Source organism: Didymosphaeria variabile, assembly GCF_027946475.1.
Source record: "Didymosphaeria variabile strain IMI 356815 chromosome Unknown scaffold_8, whole genome shotgun sequence".
NCBI classification, from domain to species: domain Eukaryota; kingdom Fungi; phylum Ascomycota; class Dothideomycetes; order Pleosporales; family Didymosphaeriaceae; genus Didymosphaeria; species Didymosphaeria variabile.
Window position 1 is genome coordinate 1,848,762 of NW_026611627.1, and position 24,998 is coordinate 1,873,759.

The following is a 24,998-nucleotide window of genomic DNA, read 5'->3' on the forward strand; positions in this document are numbered from 1 at the left end:
TTCGGCGGATTTGGATGCACGGACCACGCATCGCCTGTTCACATGATTACGACATTGAGGTCACCAAACGTCTTGCTCTTGAAGCTTCGTATGACACAATTGCATGTAAGCGTCCGATCACACAGGTATTTCTCAGCTTGCTTGTAGAGTGGATTGCCCTTGGATTATGATGTTGCCGCAAATCGGCAGCACCGATAGACTACGATGCAATGCGTGATGTCTAAGTAATGTACAGGATCTGATACGCATCATTGATATCAAAACCAATCTCCGGCATCGAAACCTCCTCCACTGCCTTCACCTCCACCACTGCTGGAGCCACCTCCGCCGCCTCCCCAAGGATCGTTATCGTTACCCCATGGGTCTTTGCCTTGACCCCAGACGTCTTCTCCTGCTTGCCCAGGTTGCTGCTCCGGCGGGTATCCATACGGGTCATTCGTCGCTGGATTATTTCCTGCCTCCGAACTCTCAGGCTGGCCTCTTGCTCTCTGCATAGCTTCGTAGCCAGCCATAGTACCAGCACCAGCGGCCCAACCTTCTGCGGAGCCCACACCTCGTGCAGCGGCACCAACTTCGCTAGCGATGCCTGTCTCGCCAGCGGCACCAATCGTTCCGGCGCCCACTGCTGCAGCTTCACCGGCACCGGCAGCAGTCCCTCCTGCAGCAGCTCCTCCAGCGACCTCGCCACCACCGCCAAACCAGGGAATCCACATTGGCCACATCATTCCTCCCGACCCACTGTGTCGGCTGAAGTAGTCAAAGTCGACACTGACAGCAGTCGCAAGCATGACAGCGCGCTGATCGAGCGTCATGCCTGGGCGGTCTTGAGACAGGGACGTGGTCTGCTCACTGTTAAAGGATTGCTGCGTCTCCGCTTGAAGACCTGCAGAATCCATTCTGAGCGCATATGCGCCCGTGTCTGTAAATAATTCGCGCCCAAAGCCGCCAAAATTGCGGTTGACGGAGCCAATAAGGCGTTGGTCTTCGGACATGAGGCGAAAGTCCCACGATAGGAAGGGTTCATCGACACGCGCGAATTGGACCATACCGACTTCTCTGTTATTGTCGTCCGATAGTGTGAGAGCTTTGGATCCTGACAAGGGAAGATCACCGGACTTCAGTTGGCGAGTGCCGGGCGCTGCGGCTTCTATCTTGCGGGCGAGGAACAGATTGTACTTCCTTCGCAGCAAGCCCCATTCCTGCTCCGCTGCGCCTATGATGCTCATATTGGGGAGTGACAAGTTCGATGCCCCAACCTCAGTATGCGCGCTCGCACCGGACGCCAGAGCGTCATATACGCGTATTCGCGAACTGATCCAAGCAAAGGGTCGATGGAACCTCAGTACCTCCCTCTCCTCCTTGTCAAGAACGAATGTGGTAAAACTGCGGTGCGTTCGGAACATTTGTCGTGCCACAGCTCGTCCAACACCGTGATCTAGCTCTGCCAGGTACCCGATGTGGTTCCCATGCGGGTCCATGATAACATAGCGATTTGCTTGTTCAAAGCCCATAAGGACGTTCATCATCTCGAGCTGCCTCTGCACGACAATAGTGGAGTTCTCGAGAAGACGCATCGCCGGATGACTTTCTTTGATGACACCATTGTGATCTTCGGGTATGTGGACGGGCGTCAGGAGCGGGTTGTTGGCATCAGAAGTGTTGGAGAGCGCATTAGAGACAGCTTCGACTTTAGATGTGGGACTTTCGGTGGTTGGCGGCGATTGCTGGTTTGCATTTGGTTCAGGCTGCCGTGAAGCAGCTGAGTGGTTTACTTGTGGTGGAATCGGAGGAGTAGAAGGTTTTGCGCGACGAATGGACCCTCGCGGCCCAGGTGGGACGTTGCGCGTCGAGAGCGTCCGTACATGTCGCGGCAACGCCAGCGACAGGCGCGTTCCGAGGAGCATAGCTGCCTTCTTGGACGGATCCTAGAGGAAGTAAAATGTATGAGTTTAAACCATTACCCTTGCGCGACCGCGCTCAAGAAGCTTCCGTCGGTGAGTCAAGGCCATAACATTGTGTATGTAGCACTGTCGATGTTGCATGACATTCTGCTAGGGCGGTAGTTGCGAAGCTCTTTGCCTCGACAGCGCAATTACGTCATCATATTTTATGGCAACAAACTGAGTGCAAGCGAAGCCCGCTTAGATTCAGTGTGCCACACAAAGAAGACTCTCTATTCACAACACCAATAGCTGAGATCCCTGGCGGAGAACAACGGCGGTAAATGTGGTGATGCGTCAGCGGTGCCCGATGAACGACTAGCGGCTTGGCGTTCCGCTATTTTTCGATCTTCTAACACTGAAGCGACTGACTCTGAAGCTGCAGCGAATAACTACAACGTCCGTATCGAGAACCATTAAGGCCACAAATCTGTAGGGAGTAGAACTGTCGAACAGTAAGTCTAGTCATCGTTGCTCAGTTTCTTCTATGACGAGCTTTTCTTTCCAATTGAATCCAGCTCCAGGCATTCATTGGACAGGTCCCCTGCGCTCTATGTTGTCGCATACAATAGACTACAACGGTCTCTGATACTGTTGATAATCTTCCTTCTCGGTGAAAGAGATTGTGGTCGTCACTGATTATCAACAGTCTTCGGCGACCTCTCGCAAAACCTCACGTGGATGGCTGCAGCTCTCCAAGACCAAGCGCGAACTGCGCCTTCAGCAGCCAACGGCGCGGCCGACAAACCCAAAGAAAATGGATCAATTGCCGCACCCAGGAAACCACGACAAAAGAGGCCTAACTACAACGAAATCCATGCAAAACCTCTTCCTTTGGAAGTCTTCCCTGTTCCGGCCTTCATTCCTCACAACCCCATCTCTATCGTGCGAATAGCCATAGCTTTGATATCTCAATCTATCTGGCCGCCAAACTTTCGCCCCGTTGTGCACAGGGCCTACTTCTCCGCCCACACGCAGTCAATCCACGTGACCGACCCAAAAGCCATTCGTGCTTTATGGGAGCATGGCTTCTGGGGGTCGGGGTCTCTTAGTCGAAGTGAGCCGCAATGGCTAGCCCAGGAGAAACGGAAGCGCGGGCTCGAAGCGATCACAACGAGTGAGGAAGTGACACGCAAAAGGCGAGAGGAGCGACGACAGTTCAAGCTAGGAAGAGCGAAGGCGCAGAGAGAAGCTATCGAACAACAGCTTCGTGAAGAGGGGAAACTGGATGCTGAGACGAACCTAGAGGAGCTTGTGGAGGACGGTAGTGTGAGCGAGTCGCCCTTGGGCACCTTGTACTCGTCTGATGCCCGTGCACCTCTGGGCAACGGCACCACGTCAGCTGGCGATTCGGTCATAGAAGCAGTCCAGAAGACGCTTGCTGAAGAGGAGCCCTCTTTCGACACGGGGTTCCAGGACCAAGAGCACCTCCAGCTCACGTTCGAAGAGGCCTTCTTCCTCAGCTACGTGCTTGGAGTTCTCAATATTTACCACCATGAGACGATTCTCAGTACACCAGATTTGATTCGTCTTGTTTGTGCACAGTCGAATTTCTTATCAAGTGGCAGTAGTAGTTCTACTGCGGCCCTTCTCAACAATCCGACGCAATACACAATAGAACCCGACAACAGCTTCGTACTAAAATACGTCGTCTTCCACCATTTCCGTTCACTCGGTTGGGTCGTCCGTCCAGGCATCAAATTCGCATGCGACTATCTCCTCTACCTGCGCGGTCCGGCTTTTACCCACGCCGAGTTCGCCATCATGATCATCCCTGCGTATTCAGATCCTTACTGGTCTGCAACGTCTGAGCGAGCTGCAGCATGCAAGAAGAAAGAGCAACGAGATTGGTGGTGGCTGCATCGACTGAATCGTGTGCAGACGCAGGTTCACAAGACGCTGCTATTGGTCTACGTGGAGGTTCCACCGCCGTGGGATGACAACACGGGGAATGTAGACGTGGGAGACGCTTTGAAGATGTACCGTGTCAGAGAATTCGTGTGGAGACGTTGGTCACCCAACAGGAACAGGTAAACCAACCCTTGGGGTACAGAGTGGATGTGTCTTTGTGGCAAAAGAAAACACTCTTTCTCGCCCAGCTAAGACATGCATGAGGTATCAGCCCAGCCTATCTTGATCCACACTGACCTTGTACCCGCGCCTTAGGGATTGAAAACTATCTCGCTTGCTCTCTTGCTCTCCCGTCGTCTGAGCTATGTCGTCGAGCTCGGGACACATGTCCGACATTAATCCATTACGCGAACGCAATGATGGAACATGATACAGTCGAAACAATAATAATAGTAAAGGTGGAAGAGCGAAGTCCAGTTCCAGGAAATCAATCCCGTCTTGTACGATTGTCTCTCTGGCGTGGGGTACACTCTGGCGGGGTGCGGTACGATACGCAGTCAGATTCCAAAAAGTGACCTCGCATGCGCTAAAATCTCGACGAAGGTGAATGCCAGCGACCCGCGACGCGCGGACTTCGGAGCAGCATAAATCTAATCTATAGGTCCTGAAAATCATAATTTGAAACCCCACGCTTATTCTTGCCTATATATTATCGCGATGCAGGCCAGGTTTTCTTTGTTGCGACTAAATCTAGCAAATGCACTGAACCTCGGCTGACCTGGTGACCTCGACTACGCCCCATACTGGTACAGAACACTAGAAAGGCGTCTGCGACCGAGTAGCAAGCGACAAATCGAGAAGAGCAGGTTCATTGCATTATTTGTGGCTGTACACCATTTACGATGGATCCTGCCACCGTCACCATCGCCCCGATGGCCTTCCAACCGCTTTACTACACTCAGCCTTCCTTCTTTGAGCACCTCAACTACGATGTACGCCAAATTATTTACCAGTTCATGGAAAACCATCTACCGCCCGTATCGCACTCACTCCATTACGCCGGCTTCGCCCTCTCCTGCAAACAAGCCTACACCGAGATCCGACAACCAGCCATGAAAGGTCTCCGCCGTTTCCTAGAAGATTTCCAGCGTAATCTTGAAAGATATACCTCCACATCTCTCAAGATCATCCCAAACGTATCCCTCGACAGCCCATTTACCTCCGTCCGACACATCACCCTTCGAATCCCGCCATCCCTAGTCACATCCTCCTTCGACACGCAACTCGACAAAGCCGTCGTCGCCCTCCGTCCAATCCTCTCAGGTCGTTTCCAAAAAGCCACACTGCTGTTCGTTGACCCGCATAACGAATATCCGGCCAACTTCAAGACCGCAATGCGTGTCTCCTCGGGTTTTGCACTCTTCCGCCTTTCCCAGATTATCATGGACGAACGCAAAGTCCAGTCTAGTATCACAGCGCTCTCGAAGTATGTTTCGAAGTTGCCAGGATATGATGCCGTGCACCCCAATACTACTGCGCAACCCTATTCTGCTGACTTCACTGGCACACTGCTATATGAAGGGCATGACTTGCCGCATCCAATTAGCACGACGAATATCCAGATCGCATGGGACTGGCGGCCTGAAGAGCTTATCAGTACACCATCTACACTTCGTGGATACCTACACGAGTACTCCGCGCAGGCTGAGAAGCATCAAGAGCCCACGTGGCCGCAGCTGTATGTCGTTGGCAGCGATGATAAGAGTGTTGGGATGCAAGGCGTTGTTTGTAAGCAAAGGTGGAATGTGTCTGAGAGTGTGAGGGTGTACTGGCTGTTACAGGAGCACAGGTATAAGAGCTTGAGGGGGTACTGTTGGAGTGAAGGTGTTGGGAAGGACGTGCAGCAAGGACTGGGTGGGATGAGTGCAAAGGAATTCCAGGAGAGGAATCCGCCGTTGGTTTTGGCTGCTCTATTTTGAAAATTGTCCCTACAAAGAGGACTACAGGCGTCAAGACGTTTCATTGGGTGTGTCTTCGGGCGGGGTGTTTGCGGCGTAGTCGGCGTAGGCATCGGGACGCAACCACCGTAGGTGCGCAGTGCCGCCATCTTGCATGCCTTAACCCTTGGGTGCTCGGGTATTGTGAGGTATTGATATCGGAAGAGGGATGTATAATAAGAAGCAAGCGCTCGGTTTGGCTTCATGATATAGTTGCGCGTGCGATTTGCGGTGCCACGAATACATACACAAATGAAACGTGCATGACACTTGTCGAACGTTGATTAGAGCCAGATAACAGAGCATGAAGGAAGCAATAAGAGCCTCTCGTAAGAAAAACTCGTACAAACCCTTACTTTATCGATCCGTGATATACCTTGCAATGGTTGCAAACGAGTTTATAGAGCACACAAACAACTTGAGCGTAGGACTTATGCGTACCCATCATGAGACTCCGTGGCTCAATCGACTTCCTACTCGAAATCTCTGACAACATTCTGTTTGTTTTTGTCCATAGTACTTCGACGATGTCAAATCGCATACATGGGTGTCACTCTCTCGGCCGTAGCTACCCGCGTGACACAACACATCCGTACTTGCATCACTCCGAACCCACCGCTGGCCGCCCTTACCCAACAACTCTCACTTGCCCTTACATATCATTTATAAATCGCTTTTCGCCTCATCTGCCCTTTCGAATATGTAATTACATCATTGTTCGCGCCCAACAGTGCGGTATAGCCCCAATCGCACGCTCGTCATCACTATTTCTACAGCCACGTAGTCTCGCTAGCATCCCAAAATGTCAGCGAGAGACACTATAAAGGTAAGCATTTTCAATGATTCGAAAGCAGTAACTTGTTTGTTTGCGAGGAGAGAGGTGGAACTGACGTCATTGCACAGCTTGAGTACTCGGTTGAAAACCCACTGAATCGGGAACCAGAATTACATGAGCTGGTCTCAAGGTAATTGATGACTGATGTTTGGTCCCTTTGATCAAAGTCATGGACTTATGATTTGACAGCTTTCTTACCAAAGAGGACCAGGGTTACGACAGGAACCATGGCCCGATACCGCACATCAACACAGAAGAGCATAGAGTCAGAGTGGACGGCCTAGTCAAGAAGGATTTGAGTTTGAGTATCGAACAATTGAAAAGTTTTCCGCAGAAGACTATAATTTGCGCGCTGTACGTCTCAGACCTTTCAACTCGTGCATCTTCTCCCCGGCCATGTTACTGCGATTAGGGAACGCCTCTTTGAGTATGATAGGTTTCTGTACCAGACTTCGCAGTATGACACAGCTGTCTCAGATCCGTGGCTAGGTACTGTACGCCTCAGCAACCTACTAAATACAGATAATAGACAATGCGCCGGCAACCGCCGCCATACGATGCGAACGAAGCTCAAAGAGGTCTCCGGCATCGACTGGTTCGACGGCGCCGTGATGAATTGCTCCTGGACAGGCCCTCTCCTTCACGACGTGCTTACTTCTGCCTCTATCAAGATCCCTGAATCCTCCTATGCCACCACCCATGTGGCATTCGCTTGCCTCCAGACGCCAACTCAAGAGGACGAATGGTACGGTGCGAGTGTGCCATTATCGCGTGTCATGGATACGGAAAGCGGTATTATTCTGGCGCTGCAGATGAACGGAAAGCCCCTCTCGCCGAACCATGGTGCACCTGTGCGCGTTGTTACGCCGGGCATTGCAGGGGCGAGGAGCGTGAAGTGGCTGGATCGAGTTACGGTGCAGACATGCGAATCCGAGAATTTTTATCAGAGGTACGTTTGCTCTGCACGTCAACTCTAGACCTGTCGTCTTGGGATTCATGAGTATCATTTCCGAGCTCTCGCTGACTCTTCGCTTGCGATTTTAGGCACGACTACAAGGTCCTCCCCCCAGAAGCAACGTGTAAGGAGGAAGCCGAAAAATGGTGGGATCGCGTCTCCGCCCTTCAAGACATGCCCATCAACAGCGTCATCGCTATCCCCGCCTCCTCCTCCACCATCCATCTCGATGAGAATGGCACAACTGAAGTCAAAGGATACGCCCTGCCCTCCGGCTCAGACGGCCCCATCACCAAAGTCGAGATCTCCGCGGACGAGGGCGCTACATGGCAGCTTGCAGAGCTGGTGAAGGACCAGGCGACTGAGGGGGCAGAGCTGAAATGGGCATGGTGTTTGTGGCGGGCGAGGGTGAGGATTGAGAAGGGGTTGGAGAGGAGGGTGCTGAGTCGGGCGACGGATAGGAGTGGGAATACGCAGGCGAAGTGCCCGGTGTGGAATTTGAGGGGGGTCGCGTATAACGGTTATGGGGAGGCGAATGAGCTGAATGTAGTGTGAGGAATGCGCGACTCGGTAGCGCTACGACAAGATTACGGTTCAGAGGAGTTATCTCAAGAGCTGGCTGAGTTGGGACTTCCATCTTTTGGTTGCAGCCTTTCTGTTGATTTTGGCCCTTCCACGGTTTTTGGTATTGGCGAACATGGTCTCGCGTTGCATCGCTTGGTGACCTTGTTTTCCATGGCTGCAAAAAAAATGCTTTAGTTGTTTCATGGATCCTACCGATGCTCAATCGCGCCATATGCAGGAGAGGACGTGGAAAGGAGTGTCCGGTATGTGCGTTATGCAATCCATGAAAGCTGCGTTGTTGTCCAGCGTATTCACGTTGCTCCCTACATGCCAGGCACGGGTAAGAGGCTAATGCAGGTCAACAGCAGCTATAAGCTGGATTCGCAATGAATGCAGCCAAAACGGTCCACGTCAGATGACTCAGCGTGATCTGCGCCAGGAGCGAACCACGAAAAGGCTAAGCATAGCTCACGCCCACACCTCACAGAGAGATGACAGATACGACACGGCCTCCACAGGCGCCATGCTAGCTCCGTAACTTCCTCCTTGCGACGGCGCATACCACGGCCTTCTCATGGAATATACTTCTATCGCAGAGCTCAAGCCAGAGCTACCCGCGCTCGAATCGAAGCAGATACGCGGCGTCGTGACCCTCATATGGCCATATTCCTCCTCGGCGCGCCAGTTTGCATTTCTTCTCGGTGATCCCGATTTCCGACGACGACGCAAAGATGGGCAGGTCAGAGTGCGCTTTTCGGGCTCGAGCGCAAGAGCGATGGCAAGCACGAATATCGGCATCGGCGACGAGGTCGTCTTGAGCTTGCGCGGAGTGGTATTTGTAAAAGAGAAGGATGTCAGCACGCCGGGGAAAAGCGTTGATTGGGAACTGGCCTACAAGCAGACACTGTCTTCGAGAGTCGTGCGACAGGGAGAGGAATTAGCCGACTTGGACCTCATCAACGTTGCGCCTACGCCTGCGCCGGCCTCGCCTGTGAGAGCAACTCCGCGCGCTTCGATCGAATCGTCTTCTCAGTGGTCCTCGCCAGCCTTTTTGAAGCGTTCGCGATTTTCGAACGGACCTGTCGTCGCACCGCCAATCGACCCGTTTGCGGACGATATTGAGGATGGACATGCTAAGAAGCGGCGGAGGAGGTCATACAGAGACTGGAACGCTTGGACGTATCTGGCGCGCACACCGTCGCCAGAGAAAGAGGATGTAAGTATGGACGAGTCGGGTCGTCCTGATACTTCACCAGTTCGGCCTGTGCTGCTACCCGCTACGCCTGTATCCCCTTCCAAACTGCCGGCAAATGCTGATACGGGCTCTCCTGAAGAGTCGCATGGCCAAAATTCAGACACGGAAGACCATGGACAAGGTGCAGGCAAGAGCAACCATTCTGTGGGCAAGGACGGCTCGTATGAGCGACCCCAACCTGGGATTGACGGGACCAACGATGATCTTGTACAAGACGCCAGTTATTACGATTTATACGCCGGGCTCGATGAACAACCTCCCGCACCATACGAGGTTGCTCGGTCAAGTGATACCGAGCCCAATACGGACGAAGAAGATCCTTCTGAGGATTCGTACATCCAAATGTCGCAAGGAACACAACACCCTGACGATATCGGAATGCGAGAACTCATGCACGTTAACGATGACGAAATGTCAGATGTTGCCGTCATCGAAGCCGATGAGATCCAAGAAACCCCATACGTTGACGGTAATGCAGGGAGCGGTCCCGAAAATTCAAGTGTCGCGGCTGCTGAGGAGGAGGTTTCAGAGATCGTGAATCCGCTCTCAGAGAACGTCACTACAGAGCCTATAGAAGACAAAATGATACATTCTACGCAAATGCACAGCGTCACCGAGGTAAAATCGGAGGAGCATGATGTTCTTACGTCCAAAACATCACAGACGCGAATGCAAGACGGTTCGCAGAAGAGTGACAACCCGATAGTACTGGATAACGTTATCGATGATGCTCCCCAAGCACCTCATCTTGTCATGCCGCCTCCCACGCTATCGCTTCTTCAGACAGACTTCCAGACCTCCTACGTCCCGGGTACGCTGACACCAATCGGCAAAGAACCTTCGAGCCCAAACTTGCAACCTTTGGATTCCTCCACACTTCCTATGCCTTCTCCATTTCCTGGTGGGCGTGACGGGAATGTCTCGTCTTTCCTAGACTATATCAGTACCCCGCAGCAGTCTGCGCCGCAAAGCGTTGCGGGGGAGACGAGACACGAGATACCCCATGACGAGGCCGACTACATCTTGGAGACGAGCTTCTATAGCTCAGTAAGCTCTTATCGTGCACCGGCCTTTCATCCAACGCATGAATCTGCGTTTACCGATGTGCGATTTACATTTGGTATGGATGGAGCTGCCTTTTCGCGGCCACAGACGTCTTCGGGGGCGAATGAAGCTTCAAATGAGCCACCTATCTCCAAAGAAGCTGCTGATGGGGCGGCACTTTCGGATCCTGTTCAGATCAAACACAGCTCGATAGAACACGATCGTGATATCACAGAGGCACCTGAACCCATTTATACCTTCCTTGCGAGTCCTTCGGTGATACAGCATCATGAGCCAATCGAAACAGTCTTTCTATCCTCGAGCTCCGAGGACGTCGAGCGCAATGAACAGCCGGACATCGAAATGGAAGAAACAACACAAAAGAATGACGAGGAGAAGGCAAAAATTGGGGGCCTTGACGACGAACCAGCAAGGAACGTCGAGCGCGAGGAACAGGCCGACATAGGGCTGGCTGACGAAAGACATGAAAGTAACAATGAAGGAGTGCTCGATGAGGTCTTTGAAGACAGACCAGTCGTACTCGATGCCATGGTCGATCAAGGGAAAGTAGACGAGGCGGAACCGGATCGTTCGACTGGTGCTGTTGATGCTGGAATCGATCATCACACTGATAGCGAGGACTTCCATGCATCGCAGGTGGATGCTACGCCCGGTCCATGGACACAACAGTCTGCCGTCGCTCCAGAAGTCATCGATCTTGGGTCACCCTCAAATGATAGCGATAAGGACGAGACGTCCAATCAAGTGGTGGAAACTCGCATTTCTGTTGATGCAATTCAAGAACAACCACATGAGGAGTCTGATCGCGCTGAACGAACGATCCCTAGAGAGCATGTTCGGGAAGACAAGTTAGAGCCCGACCATAGTGAGGACGCTGTTCTACTAGAGGACAAGGCACCGTCCAATCGTTCCCAGGATGACGTACCAGTGGAACTAAATGAGGCTGCGACGCGCGCTATCAAGCCAGAACCTACGGAAGACGTGGCGATCCACGTTGAAGTAGGCTCAGTCACAAATCATCCGGATACCCTATTGACAGATCTCACCTCAACCCAGGAGGATGTCAAGATCGAATCGGTAGAAGAAGCATTTTCAAGCTTCGTTCATGATGATGATGATGATGATGATGATGATGTTGAACAAGGGGATGATGCTTCCTCAATTGACGATCATTCCGAGCTGCTCATTGCTGTCCCAGCGGAAGGCCACAAAGTTGGCGAGCTTGAATTTGTGTCAGTCCCCGATGCCGCCCCAGCCCGAAGCACGCGATCCAAGACGAAGACGTCGATATCTCCCGAGAAGGAAGCTCACGCATTCGCAAAGGCTACTCGAGCCCGTAAGAGAGGCTCTCTAGCATCGCTTTCACAACTTTCTCAAAGGACAATCTCACCACCTGCGACAAGGTCCAGATCCATAATCACACCCACACCCACGAAGGAAAGCTTCTCGGCATCTAATTACAATCTGAGATCTCAATCCAAGCATCATTCCCCAACGAAGCTCAACATAGCAAGTGCTAAGAAAACACATTCTCGTAAGGGTTCAGCGCAGACGAACTCTAGTGCGGAACCCTCGGCGCAACAAGCCTCGTTCACCCAAGATTCTTCAAACACAGATCTGGACTTTCCTTGGACCAACTTTGGACCGTCTCAGGAATTGGGCACTCTGCAAGGAAAGTATGCAAATGTTCCCTATGTGAAAGACTCGGAAGAAGGCAGTATGCGTTCTGATCAATCTCTTTCTACGGTCCAGTACTCGGATGATTGGAATATGAATATTAACTTCAGTGATACTCCATTACCTGATGGACAGGTGAGAGGGCCTGAGTCGACGCCATGGAAACGCCGTACTGCGAGCCGGGATCCTACAACACCTGTGACACCAGTACAAAATGCGGCAATACAAGTCGCCTCGACAACCCGGAGGGCTTCGCAGAAGTCGGTGTCACCTTTCGCGACGCAATTGCCTTTGAGTAGTCCAATCAAGTCTGTTGTTTCGATCGCAGTCGCGTCGAGCAGTCCTCGCAGGTCGCGTCGTGTAAATAAGGATTCGATAGATCTCCGTGCAGGCGCCGACCAGGATACCGAACTGGGTAGCTCACCGCCAGCTACCTATCAGCTCGACAAGAGCACTGAATATGCGCTCCGCTCACCGCGAGCAGAGAAAAACAAAGCCGCCTCCGCAAACCAGCAATCCGTTCTCCCCATGACGCCAGAAGCAACGCAACATATAAATGGCGAGTCGCAGCCGAGCTTCTCAACAGCGCAAGACCAAAGTCTCCCGATGACACCACAGCTGACGCAGTCTGTATCTGCTGCGCGTCACTCGTTCCAAGCCAACTCATCCGAAGAAGATGATACCCTCGTGCAACATGGGTCGGGTTTTAGATCAACGCCTCGGCGTGATGCAACGGCCACAGACATTGCGTCACCTTTAGATTCGCACCGACCCAGCGTGCACTCGGCCTCTGCAGACGAGGCTGACCTAGCCGAAGTCGAGAGACCTTTCGTTGGACTCTCTACACCCATAGCATACTACACCCCCTTGAAAGATCTTCTCTATTTCCTCAACCGCTCCTCGAAATTCCACTCGGCCGGCTCGCCCGACGTTCTTGCTCTCGTTACCAGCGCCTCTACGCCACCCAGCCGGGCAACGAAAGGGCCTAAGCACCACACGACAAGTCTGCACATCACGGACCTATCTGTGTACCCCAGTCAGACGACGGTGCAGATCTTCAGAGCATACGCTGATGCACTCCCCGTTGCGGAAGGAGGCGATGTGGTGCTCTTACGGGCATTCAACGTGAAGAGCGTGAACCGGCATCCATGCCTGGTCAGCGCGGATGAGAGTGCGTGGTGTGTCTGGCGGTACGGGAAGCCGCATTGGGGCAAGAAGAGGGGCAGGTTTAGCGAGGTGCGGAGCAGAGAGGAAGTCAAGGGTCCGGCTGTTGAGCGTGGTGAGGGCGAGTGGGGAGAGGTCGAGAAGTTAAGGGCCTGGTGGACGGAGACGGTGAAGAGGGAGGTGGAAGAAAAAGCGCGCAGAACGAGGAGTAAGGATAAACAGGGTGAGGCGTCGCAATCGCAGTCGCAGACTTAGGAGGTGCGTTTCGATCAAAAGGATAAAAGGATGGGACCTGGGATATCTCTCGACGCCGAACAGACATCGAGTTGGTGTGCGTGGGTTCGCGGTCAAACTAGTGTTGGGAACAATGACAAAAGCTGAATCACAATGCCACTATCATTACGACTTATTCTTCCTTCAGGCCAGGGTCCATATCATAGTGTGCGACTATCCTTGGGGAATTGTATGATGGATGCAATGCACTCGTGGTGTTGATCGGATCTCTCCACTCAAGGACATGTGGGTCGATGCCCGGACAAGGTAAGGTCCGGCGGCTGGTACCGCAAGCGCAGGGACCATTCGGACGGAAATTGTGGAGTTCGGTTCTTCTATGGTGAGGCTAGTGCCAGAAATGTGCTGCAGGGATCTGCAGCTGGGAAGGCGGCGCTTACTACATGGGCCGGCCTTAGCAACATAAGAGTGACACTTCAATGGCGCCTATCACATGTGCGTCCTGCACGGTCAGACACAGAGGAGTACCTTTGCGGTCGGAGCTTCTTTACCACGACCAGCTTATAGAGCAATGCATGGAAGTTTTCGTAGGCCATCCGAACGCTCAGCTACATGCTGCCTCTGTTCACCTTTCCTCTGTGCGCAAGTGTTTCTACCACAGATCTACATTCATTACGTTTATAAGCTGGTATGGGGCTTCACTGGGCTGTCCTGATATCGGCAGATGGTCAGGAACGTAGTCTTAGTGGGGAGCTCTGGGTCCACTACGACAATGATTGGTTGCCAGTGTAATCTCGACTGTCGTGACGCAGTGAAGGGGTAAGCTTTGACGCCCAGACATGAAGGGGACATTGCCTATTCTTTGCTCTTCTATCCTCAGACTGTATTTCTATCACATGATATCTGATAGGAAAGGTTGACATGGAGAACCTAGCATCAGTCTAGTGACGATACCAGATGAAAATTTCCGAAACGAACAATGCCCCCCTCTCACAGTCTTACCGATCAGACTCTGAACTCCACGAAACCAAAACCCTCCCGCCAGCTTCCAGTCCTGCAGTCCAACCTTAAAACAGAAACCTCAGCCACCAGCTCCTCTCTTCCTCTCCCTCCATCCTGGGCACAACCGTACTCCTCGGCTTCACTTCCACACTAAACGTCCCATTTCCAGCCCCAGCAGTGGACAACCCTATGCCCGCACTCGCAGTTCCAGTGCCCACCTCTCCGACCTGAGTAGGGAGCACTTCGCTCAGACCCCAAAGCGCGAGCACGCCTGCGCCCGCAGCTTCCCATGCTTGCACACTGGCCTCGGCTTTGCTCGCGGCGGCGATCTTGACGTCGTCGGCGCTGATAGGCTCGGGTGACAGGGTAATGGCGGCCGCCTGGCCGGTTGAAGAGGAAGAGGAGCGGGAGGCTGTGCTCGTGCAAAGGGTTCCGGTGCAAGGCTTCGACGTGGTGGAGAGTGTGGTCTGTGTAGGGTGTGTTGTTATGGTGTTGGGTGTGGATGTAACACTGGCGGTAGACGCGGAGACGCTTGATGATTGAGGGGCATTTGAGGTTGTCGTGGAAGGACTCGAGGGTGCGGCTTGTGATGAGGAAGGTTCTTGGATGCTGCTCGAAGATGGAGGTGGCGCTTGGCTACTTGATGGCGGAGGGGCTGCAGTCGAGGCAGATGGAGGAGCTGAAACAGGAGCCGGGGTCGATACAGGAGCTGGTGTTGAGGCAGGCGGGTCATTCTTCTTCGTCGTCAGTTTGGAGCCGCTACCAAGACCGCCACCTCTTCCACCTCCACCCCTTCCTCCTCTAGGATTCCTCTTCTCCGCGGACTTGCCAGCTTTCTGCTCTTTTCGCGGGCTCTTTCGGACTCTCGGCCCCAGGCAACCTAGCGTAACCCGTCTCCCAATGATACCTCTCAAAGTAATTGGCAATGCTCCAGTACACGACGTTATCGATGTTCTTAGCGGCTAGGTCCTTGTTCTCCGATGCGAGCTGCGCAGCGCCAACAAAAGTGTAAGCCTTCTGTCCGGTCTTCAATCCGGTAGTGAGAAGCTGATCTTTGAAGTAGTTGCGTGTTGGATGAAAAAATGATGTATGCATCATCTCGTGAAACAGCTTCATGCCGATCTTGCGGCCGAAGGCGGCCATGTGGAAGTCGTCCGTTTTGTCCTCCCCCATGTTCCAGTATTTCTCGGGGAGGCTGTCACGATTGAGCTCCCAGAGGTGGAGCTGGTCCTTCTTCTCGAGCGTGGCCTGAATTTCGAAGTACGCTGGGCAAATGACCATGCTGCACATGAGAATCAGCCTCAGAGTAGAACGAATGATCCGATGTGGTATTACTTACGTCTCTGCGGTTATTTGTCCCGCCTTCTTTATAAAGGTGACGCCTGCGTTCTGTCCGACGCACACCCTTCCATTATTCGTGTATTGTTCCCAGGCCTTAGTGTCGGTGTTGAAGCGCCAGACCTTGCCAGTACTAGCTGCCGGTCCGCTGTAAGGTTTATTCTTGAGGTCTTTTGTTTGCAGGAAATCATCGTCGCAATGCATGCTCAGATTTGGCCTCCTATTCTTACCAATCGCCTCCAGTCGCTTGAGCGACTCCATCACGACTTTGGCCCGTGTGACATGCTTTGCAACGTCTGCCTTGTCTAAGGTTTCCGTTGCGGCGTCTTTTTCAATCTCACCGAACATAATCTGGTACAGAGGGACGAGCCTCAATTGCTCGGTCTCTGATAGCTTGGGATCGACCGTACTGATGCCGGCTTTGAATTCAATGAGCTTCACAACGTTCTCGAGCCCGTCATGACCAGCCTGGGACAGAGGCTCGATCGTGTTCCAGCTCTTTTGAAGCCACTCTTTCGCGGTATTGGTGCCATACTTCTTGTTGCAGTTGGCGTCCCAGGTCACGGCACGCTTCGAAAGAGAATGCAAACTAGTATCGAAATCGGTCGCTGGCAGTGCTTGCACACCCGTAAGGAGGAGCAAGCCGGCGACTAACAAATCCCAATTTACCGAGAGCATATTGATATTAGCCCGAGTCGAAAGCTTTTAGTACGGATCGATTTTGCCGACAAAGCGAGCGTGGTGTGACGGACTATGCCAACGAGAACGAATGCTGTTCAAATGAATGTGGTTAAAATGCACAATAGGAAAGGAAAGAATGAAAGAATGAAAGACTTTACGAGTATGAAGTCTCAGTGTAAAGAGGACATAGATCCTTATACATGACCTTGTGGGTATCCGGATGTGCTGTCGCCAGCACCCGCTTCCGTATCTGCGAATCTGACATAAGTCGCCCAAACCATCCGTATTGCAATCCGTGCTGCCAGACTTTCGGACCTCATGGGTGCACACGTAATCAATGGTGTGGGTCAATGTTGCCATTTCAGGCGCACCGGACAACGTTCATTAGCGATTGGGGGCGAGAAACTCCGACGCATCATAGCACTCAAGGCCGCAGGCAAAGATTTTTGGGGTAAGCCTCGTGTAAAGGCTACGTGTATGGCATCGGACTTTACATTTGCGTGGTGGGACATGTGGAGCTTGGTTCTGGAATATCGACTCAATGAAGGGGCGACATTGTGGCGATCGATTGCTGACGAGCAATTACCGTGAACGCGCGATTGACTGCCAGGTAGCAGGTTAGTATTTGATAAGATTTCTCGTGCATATCTGCACAATGCGATTGAGGTTGGAGTAAGTATGATGTATTATTTGGGCTGAGGACACTACCTAGATTAGCTAGAGTAGCTCCTAGCGTGCGTGACGAAGCATCTTCTTCAAGATGCGCAAGGATGTAGGGAGAAAGGATAGACAATGAGAATTTGAGCGCGCAATTCTGTGTGATATCGAGTTTGCGCGTGTATCACGATCCCAGGTTGGGAATTGGTATTCAACAACCGAACCCCCAAGGCACTCCATTTGGCACAAGCGCTGCGTAACGTCAAGTGATTCAGCAACATTCAGCCTAGAGGATGCATAATTGTTCAAATTATGATACCTCAATGACCCATAGATAATTGCATTTCAGACGTCTCGTAGACTCTGAATCCTTATTCATCTGTGCATGAGGCGAACGCAGAGTGGGATCGGACGTTGCAAAGTAAATGCTTGAACGCTAGACACAACCATCACTGTATTGTTCTCTTCACAGTCAGTAACTAACGGATATGGAGTGCAGCTGAGTCTGCTGCATTGCACACCGGGTGCTCGAACAAGAAAGTCTTACGCCTTCGTCTTTTCTTCATCTACTGCATGGACCACGGACTCTTTCTTATACTTCAACTTGAAGTGATCAACAGTATGCAAAGTCTCAGTCGTGCTCACTATGGCCGCCCCAGACAGAAAGACCCCATGAACAACATAGCCCGCCACATCATATGGGTGAGCCAGAAAATTCTGAAGCCACGCTTTACGCTCGGGAAGCCCGTTCCAGCTGATGAAAACAACGCTTTGCTGTTTATCTTTGCTGGACGACCATAGTGGTTTGAACGGCTGCACAATGCTCGGTTCATCGGGGTCTGATGGCTCCATGTTGCTGCGCATGTTAGTGGAATTGGTAAAGGGGGAGAGGGAGAGGGAACTTACGCGATGAACTTGTTCAAATACCATTCGAACGCAGTCTTCTCATAATTGGATAACGATTTCGGGAAGTCAAAGGTGACCAGCTCGATGAGGGAGCCGTCATCCCAGTCAGGAAGCCCCTGAGCTGGAAATGCTGCAAACTCCGGATCGCTCTGAGCATATGTGCTGTCTCTTTGAGAGAATATCTTGCTTTTGATAATTGACTGAAACTTTGTGTGGCCTGTCTCTTGCGTCCACGCTGGAAAAGTAAGATTGGAATATGGAACAAAATGCAAGCACTTACCTGCGATGATCCGCACAATCCGTGGATCGTGTTCATTCTTGAACCAGTGGAGGCTCAACAACCCAGGCTGAATGGAGAGTTCGCGAAAGGTCTCTTGGAGGTCACAGGCATCTTCGTCACGGCGTGCTTGGGCGTAGCGAAGCGTGGTAATGCTTATGCACTTCTCATACGAATCATTGAGCGAGGAGTCGTTCTCGTCGCGGGTGAACCAATCTGAGTCAGCTATGTACTCCATGGGTCGAAAACTGATGCTCTGCGTTTGTGCCATGGTGCCGATTGCTGATTCATTGAATGGAATGTCACCGTAAGAACGGGGGTCAGAACGAAGCAGCTCCCCTGTAGTAGTTGGAAGTGGAAGTAGTGATGTCCCTGAGGTAAGTTTTGGAACGAATAGGTCCACACCGATAATCTGGCTTTGAACAGTGTATTGCGGAGCGTTGATACTCTGATTCCGGGCAGCTGACCGCAGACTCTTTGTTTCAGTCGTCAGACCCAAAAAGGCAGCCGAGCCTTCGTCGCTCTGTGGCGCAAAGAACACGGTATGGGGGCTCCAGAGATCTTGCAATGCTTGCTCAAACTTGGCCATGTCTGCGCCTGATGGCTTCGGGTCGAATTCGTATAGACTCAACTGAAGGTTCGTGTTGTCACTGAGAAAGTCGAATGGATCTTCAGAAAAGCTGTAAAGGCGAGGAGGGCTCTGGAGAAAGGGAAGCATTATGCCTACGCCTATGGTAGATTCGAGGAAGTGTTCGTGGGTTTGGATATCTTTGTGGACTAAATCCAGATGAGCATCGTCTTGGAAGAGATTGTGTTGCTGTTCTCACCTAGAAAGATCCATATTTCCTGACCCACTGCTTGTTTCGAGACGTAGCACGCTTCAACGCCTTTCGACTGCGAGATATATTCGAGCGTCACTTTGAGAGTCTTGCCCGCGAAATCGTCATGGTCTTTGTGCGTGCGGTCAGGCACGAGGAATATTTGGATTGCATCGAGTACTGCCATGTTTAATGAACTACACAAGCGGCATCTGGCACTTGGAAACACCAGGAAGCAGCTGGCGCGGGGTCAAGGTCAAGATGAAGGATAGGAAGCGTACAGTGCCAAGAGCTTACGGGCGCAATAAGCAACGAGTGGCTGGCCCCCACGAACGATGTGGCGGAGTTCGGGTGTTGCAAAGCCAGGGGTTCTGTCGAAGCGTCTGCCTAAGCTCCACGTGGGCCCGCCGTAACGGCGAAGGCGCATTGCACATCCTAGCCAGCACACGGCATGTTGCGAAGTAATATGTCATGAAAATCATTTCTCATTTTTTCGTGCACGTCTAGCGAGAGCATTCTGCCATCCTTCAAACAGCCATTCATACACGCCACCGCTTGTCTACCTTACGCACCCTACTATCGACATCCATCCAGATGCAGGTTCAGGTGCTTATCGCGAGGACAAATGCATCAGCGTGATCGAACTGAGCCCGGGTGGTGGAGAGTCTATTTCTCGTAGATCCAGTCGTGCTGGCTCTGCTTCCAGGTCTGGACCTCACCCTCCTTGAACCAGAGAGCGATCTCCTTCTTGGCGTTCTCGACGGAGTCAGAGCCGTGGCAGACGTTGCGGCCGACATCCTGTTACCCTCACGTTAGTTTCCAATGTTTGTGCACATGGTACAATACCCTCCAGGCTGAAGCAATGGCAGCCCTCGACCTCGAATCGGTAGGATGGTAGTACGTACGATGGCGTAGTCACCACGGATGGTGCCAGGCTCGGAGGCAAGCGGGTTGGTGGCACCGAGGATCTTGCGGCCGGTCTTGACGGCATCGCGGCCCTCCCAGACCATGGCGGCAACGGGGCCGCTGCCCATGTAAGCGATCAGTCCCGGGAAGAAGGGCTTTTCGGAGAGGTCGGCGTAGTGCTTCTCGAGGTGCTCCTTGGTGGGAGTGACGAGCTTGATGGCGGCGAGCTTGAAGCCACGGCTCTCGAAGCGAGAGATGATGGGGCCAATGAGGCCGCGCTGTCGATGATGTTAGTCTCTTGTACTTGGAAACGGAGCGAAGAAGACGGCTTGGACAGAGCGAGGGGTAATGAGGAGGGAACGTACCTGGACGCCGTCCGGCTTGATGGCGATGAAGCTGTACTCATGTCAGCAACGTTACGTGGTTGCAAAGGACCAATTGCTGCTCGTACGTTTGCTCGTTAGACATGTTGATGTTGTGGTCGTTGTGTGTTGACTGAGAAGAAAAGCGGTGGGCGTGGTGAGGGACAGGCAAAATATTGGGCGCTACCATGGTGGGGTTATTATTGGCGGGGCACCAGCTCACCGCGCATTGGCTTGCACAACCCATGCATAACTGTGCAAAGAGGACTGCGAGTAACACCGGGATACCGTTCACACAGCGCAATTGACTGGATATTCGCATTCTGCCCTTGATGGCCACGGCCCAATTTGTCTTTGCAATGTACAGATGGTATGGCCCGAGGCGGTCAACGTTGTGGGAACCATGGACCCTGTTCCCAAGGGAGAATAGTGTGGGCGCTTACCTAAAGCAAGAAGCTTGGATGCTACACCTGGCGTTTCGACGACTTGCGTTGCTTTGGCGATAGACAGCTGCGTGTGATTACTGTGCGAGCGGCTGGAGGACTACAATCATGGCGCGATCAAGACGAGATCCTGCTCCCCGGTGGACGGCCGTCTTCTTGCTATGGACGGCGCTGTGCTGCCTTTTTGTTCCCGCAGGTATGTTTGGCCACGTCCAGGTGTAATACAGCTGTTGAGCTTCGTTGCAACACAATCGACCGGCCCCATGGCCTCTGACAGCATCCACAGTCATGGTGAAGCATGAGAACTTTAAGACATGTGACCAATCCGGCTTTTGTAGACGCAACCGCCAATTCGCCGACACCGCCGCCGCCACGAGTTCGTGGAGTTCCCCGTATACCGTCGACCCCACCACCATTGCCTTCAAAGACGGGGAGCTACATGCCACGGTCGTCAAGACGCTGCAAGACGGCGTACAAAATGTCGAGCTACCACTGACGGTTACGTTCCTCGATTCTGGAGTTGCGCGCGTCACCCTAGACGAGACGAAGAGGCAGAAGGGTGACATCACTCTCCGCCATGACAGCAAGGCGCGGAAGGAGCGATATAATGAGGCTGGGAAATGGACACTGGTCGGCGGCCTGAAGGTCGCTGACGGCGCGGCACTCAGCGAGAAAGCCGAGCAGGGGTATACCAAGGTGTTCTACGGTGACGGGAGCAAGCACCAGGCTATCATCCGACATGCGCCGTTTGGCATCGAGTTCCAGCGGGATGGAGAGACCCAGGTCAAGTTCAACGAGCGTGGCCTGCTGAACCTGGAGCACTGGCGTTCAAAGATCGAGAAGCCCGCCGAGGAAAAGAAGGACGGCGAGGAAGAGAAGAAGGAAGAGGAGAAGAAAGAAGAGGCCGCTGGCGAAGATGAAAGCACGTGGTGGGATGAGACCTTCGGTGGTAATACAGATTCGAAGCCCAGGGGTCCGGAAGCGGTTGCTTTGGATATCACCTTCCCGGGCTACGAGCATGTATTCGGAATCCCCGAGCATGCCACCAGGCTATCATTAAAGACTACGAGGTAAGAAGGCTAGCGCCTGCTACATGTGCGCATACTGATAAGACACCAGGGGCGGCGATGGAGCATATTCCGAGCCCTACCGACTATACAACGCCGACGTCTTCGAGTACGAGATGGACAGCCCCATGACGCTCTACGGGGCCATTCCCTTCATGCAAGCCCACCGCAAGGGCTCGACCGTCGGTGTCTTTTGGCTGAACGCTGCTGAGACGTGGGTTGATGTCGTCAAGGCCAAGTCGACCGCGAACCCACTCTCGTTGGGCACAAAAGGTCATACCGACACCCAAACCCACTGGATCTCCGAGAGCGGCCTCCTGGATGTGTTCGTGTTCCTTGGCCCGACTCCTCAGGATCTTACTCGTCAGTACGGCGAACTGACTGGTTATACCGCTATGCCTCAATCCTTCGCTATTGCCTACCACCAGTGCCGATGGAATTACGTCACCGACGAAGATGTCAAGGATGTCGATCGCAAATTTGACAAGCACAAGATCCCATACGATGTCATCTGGCTCGATATTGAATACACGCAGGAGAAGAAGTATTTCACCTGGGATCCTCTGACCTTCGTCAACCCTGACACAATGGGCAAGCAGCTGGACAAAAGCCAGAGGAAGCTCGTTGTCATCATCGATCCCCACATCAAGAATACGAACGACTACCCAGTCATTGACGAGCTGAAGAAGAAGGACCTCGCTGTCAAGAACAAAGATGGGAACCAATACGAAGGCTGGTGCTGGCCCGGCAGCTCCATGTGGATTGACTGCTTCAACCCCGCTGCTATTTCCTGGTGGAAGGGTCTCTTCAAGTATGACAGCTTCAAAGGAACTCTACCCAACACGTTCATCTGGAACGACATGAATGAACCCTCTGTCTTCAACGGACCGGAGACGACCATGCCCAAGGACAACATCCACTTTGGTGGCTGGGAACACCGCGACGTGCACAACGTCAACGGCATGACTTTCCACAACGCAACCTATCAAGCCATCTCCGAGCGTAAGAAGGGAGAACTTCGCCGTCCGTTCGTACTAACCCGCTCTTTCTACTCCGGCAGCCAGCGCTCCGCCGCTATGTGGACTGGCGACAACCTTGCGGAGTGGTCTCATCTGGAAGCTTCTCTTCCCATGATCCTGAATCAAGGTATCTCAGGTTTCCCGTTCGCAGGTGCTGATGTCGGCGGTTTCTTCGGCAACCCAAGCAAAGAGCTGTTGACGCGATGGTATCAAGCTGGAATATACTACCCCTTTTTCCGCGGCCATGCCCACATCGACACGCGTCGTCGCGAGCCGTACGTCCCTGGCGCTCCTTACACCGAAATTATCACCCAGGCGCTCAGGCTACGATACCAGCTCTTGCCCGCTTGGTACACAGCTTTCCGCGAGGCGCACACTACGGGCGCTCCCATTGTCCGCCCCAACTTCTACGTTCATCCGGAGGATGAGCGAGGTTTCGCTATCGATGACCAGTTGTATATCGGCTCTACCGGCTTGCTTGCGAAGCCAGTCACTAAAGAAGGTGCGACAAGCGTAGACGTGTACCTTGCAGACGATCAGCCGTACTACGATTTCTTCGACTACACGCTCTATCAAGGCTCCGGCACGCATACCGTCCCTGCGCCGCTCGAAAAGATACCGCTGCTGATGCAGGGCGGAAACATCATCCCACGCCGCGACCGCCCTCGTCGCTCAAGCGGCCTTATGAAGTTCGACCCCTTTACCCTCGTCGTCGTGCTCGACAAGGACGGTGCTGCGAAGGGAGAACTCTACATTGACGATGGTGAGACGTTCGACTACGAGACCGGCGCTTACATCCACCGGCGCTTCGCATTTGACGGCAAACGCAATGTTTTGACCTCGACCAACGCCGTTCCGGTTGGCGCGAAGGCCACCGCCAAGTTAGAAGCGTACCTGAAGAGCATGAATAAGGTCAGAGTTGAGAAGGTCATCATTGTTGGCGCGCCGAAGACCTGGAAGGGCAAGACGGAGGCTATTGTTATGGAGGAGGGCGCGAAGGAAAGTGCACGCAAGAAGACGATCGCCATGGAATTCCACTCCGGTAGCGGGAAGTCGGCGGACTGGGCTATTGTGCGCGATCCTAAGGTGGGTATCGGAAGGGGGTGGAAGATTGATTTCTCGTGAAAGCTGGTGACTGAATAACGAAGACAAAGCGAGGCAAGAGGGAACGCACTGCATGGAGGAATTGTATACAATACTGCGTGAGTTAGACCACGGTAGTCATGGAGCGGAAAAAGTGTGTCACGATGAATGAGGAGTAAATTTAAATATGAAAGTGCGCTTTAGCAAGGCATGATATTCTTTCGTCGAAAACGTAATCCGTGACCGAAAGACACTCGCCTTCAATTTCTCAACTTCATCTGACTCGTTCTCACTAGTCATATCTTACAGAAGCTGCAACGGCCCCCCTAACTGAGCATGTCCATGATAATCAAACTTCCTCTTGCGAAAGGCAAACATCGTAGCTTCGAGGCAGTCCGCCGCTTTGAACACACGTAAGGCGTGCTCGGGGTATTATGGCTCTGGGTAATTTCTTCTGGGGCTTCGGGAACGGAACAGTGGCCGGAAGGCATTACGGGGATGCTGCGCTTGACAACAATATTCTGGACGTTCTCTATGGTGGAGGCATCACCAGCTTCACGGCGTGGATATCGGTCGCGTGATTATCAAGATGGCGGATTCCATGACGTCGTCGATTCACCTCTCAGGCATGGTCACCGACGAATGGCACATGGACATAGGCGGGGTCAGAGAAAAGTAACAGGCAAAGTCATATCAGCGGATCCGTGCATCGATGCGCATACGGGTTGGATAATATTGCCTTCTGCTGTGGCTCTGTTCACTTTTCTCATACTCATCTCGACAATCGTGCTCGGTAGATTGGTACTTGGGTGGCCGGCTTGGAAGGATTCCACTGCCGACGCCCTTTTCCGGCGCCGATGCTGCATGTCACGTATCGAGCAACAAGCCAGCGAGCGTGTCTAAGA

At 52.8% G+C, this 24,998-nt stretch overlaps 9 protein-coding genes across 9 annotated transcripts; 5 read left to right on the forward strand and 4 right to left on the reverse strand.

The window, feature by feature from the left end:
* Nucleotides 1-257: 257 nt before the first annotated feature.
* Nucleotides 258-1,904, reverse strand: N0V89_010852 (uncharacterized protein; the record flags this gene model as incomplete). The annotated part of the gene is made up of 1 exon (XM_056219592.1): nt 258-1,904. The coding sequence occupies one exon, from the start codon at nt 1,902-1,904 to the stop codon at nt 258-260; it is 1,647 nt and encodes a 548-aa protein (XP_056066719.1).
* A 717-nt stretch (nt 1,905-2,621) lies between these two features.
* SEN2 (tRNA splicing endonuclease subunit sen2) lies at nt 2,622-3,974 on the forward strand (the record flags this gene model as incomplete). The annotated part of the gene is made up of 1 exon (XM_056219593.1): nt 2,622-3,974. One exon carries the CDS (start codon nt 2,622-2,624, stop codon nt 3,972-3,974), a length of 1,353 nt encoding a protein of 450 aa, XP_056066720.1.
* A 719-nt stretch (nt 3,975-4,693) lies between these two features.
* Nucleotides 4,694-5,770, forward strand: N0V89_010854 (uncharacterized protein; the record flags this gene model as incomplete). Its single annotated transcript, XM_056219594.1, has 1 exon — nt 4,694-5,770. The coding sequence occupies one exon, from the start codon at nt 4,694-4,696 to the stop codon at nt 5,768-5,770; it is 1,077 nt and encodes a 358-aa protein (XP_056066721.1).
* A 1,410-nt stretch (nt 5,771-7,180) lies between these two features.
* N0V89_010855 (uncharacterized protein) lies at nt 7,181-8,133 on the forward strand (the record flags this gene model as incomplete). The annotated part of the gene is made up of 2 exons (XM_056219595.1): nt 7,181-7,572; nt 7,668-8,133. The coding sequence occupies 2 exons, from the start codon at nt 7,181-7,183 to the stop codon at nt 8,131-8,133; spliced, it is 858 nt and encodes a 285-aa protein (XP_056066722.1).
* A 583-nt stretch (nt 8,134-8,716) lies between these two features.
* On the forward strand, nt 8,717-13,558 carry N0V89_010856 (uncharacterized protein; the record flags this gene model as incomplete). Its single annotated transcript, XM_056219596.1, has 1 exon — nt 8,717-13,558. The coding sequence occupies one exon, from the start codon at nt 8,717-8,719 to the stop codon at nt 13,556-13,558; it is 4,842 nt and encodes a 1,613-aa protein (XP_056066723.1).
* Nucleotides 13,559-15,337: 1,779 nt separating this feature from the next.
* On the reverse strand, nt 15,338-16,552 carry N0V89_010857 (uncharacterized protein; the record flags this gene model as incomplete). Its single annotated transcript, XM_056219597.1, has 2 exons — nt 15,338-15,818; nt 15,876-16,552. 2 exons carry the CDS (start codon nt 16,550-16,552, stop codon nt 15,338-15,340), a joined length of 1,158 nt encoding a protein of 385 aa, XP_056066724.1.
* A 1,203-nt stretch (nt 16,553-17,755) lies between these two features.
* Nucleotides 17,756-19,400, reverse strand: N0V89_010858 (uncharacterized protein; the record flags this gene model as incomplete). The annotated part of the gene is made up of 4 exons (XM_056219598.1): nt 17,756-18,068; nt 18,119-18,353; nt 18,399-19,172; nt 19,223-19,400. The coding sequence occupies 4 exons, from the start codon at nt 19,398-19,400 to the stop codon at nt 17,756-17,758; spliced, it is 1,500 nt and encodes a 499-aa protein (XP_056066725.1).
* A 479-nt stretch (nt 19,401-19,879) lies between these two features.
* On the reverse strand, nt 19,880-20,587 carry ndk1 (nucleoside diphosphate kinase Ndk1; the record flags this gene model as incomplete). Its single annotated transcript, XM_056219599.1, has 4 exons — nt 19,880-20,011; nt 20,119-20,397; nt 20,485-20,515; nt 20,571-20,587. The coding sequence occupies 4 exons, from the start codon at nt 20,585-20,587 to the stop codon at nt 19,880-19,882; spliced, it is 459 nt and encodes a 152-aa protein (XP_056066726.1).
* A 445-nt stretch (nt 20,588-21,032) lies between these two features.
* Nucleotides 21,033-24,135, forward strand: ROT2 (glucosidase II; the record flags this gene model as incomplete). Its single annotated transcript, XM_056219600.1, has 3 exons — nt 21,033-21,120; nt 21,211-21,994; nt 22,044-24,135. 3 exons carry the CDS (start codon nt 21,033-21,035, stop codon nt 24,133-24,135), a joined length of 2,964 nt encoding a protein of 987 aa, XP_056066727.1.
* Nucleotides 24,136-24,998: the final 863 nt, after the last annotated feature.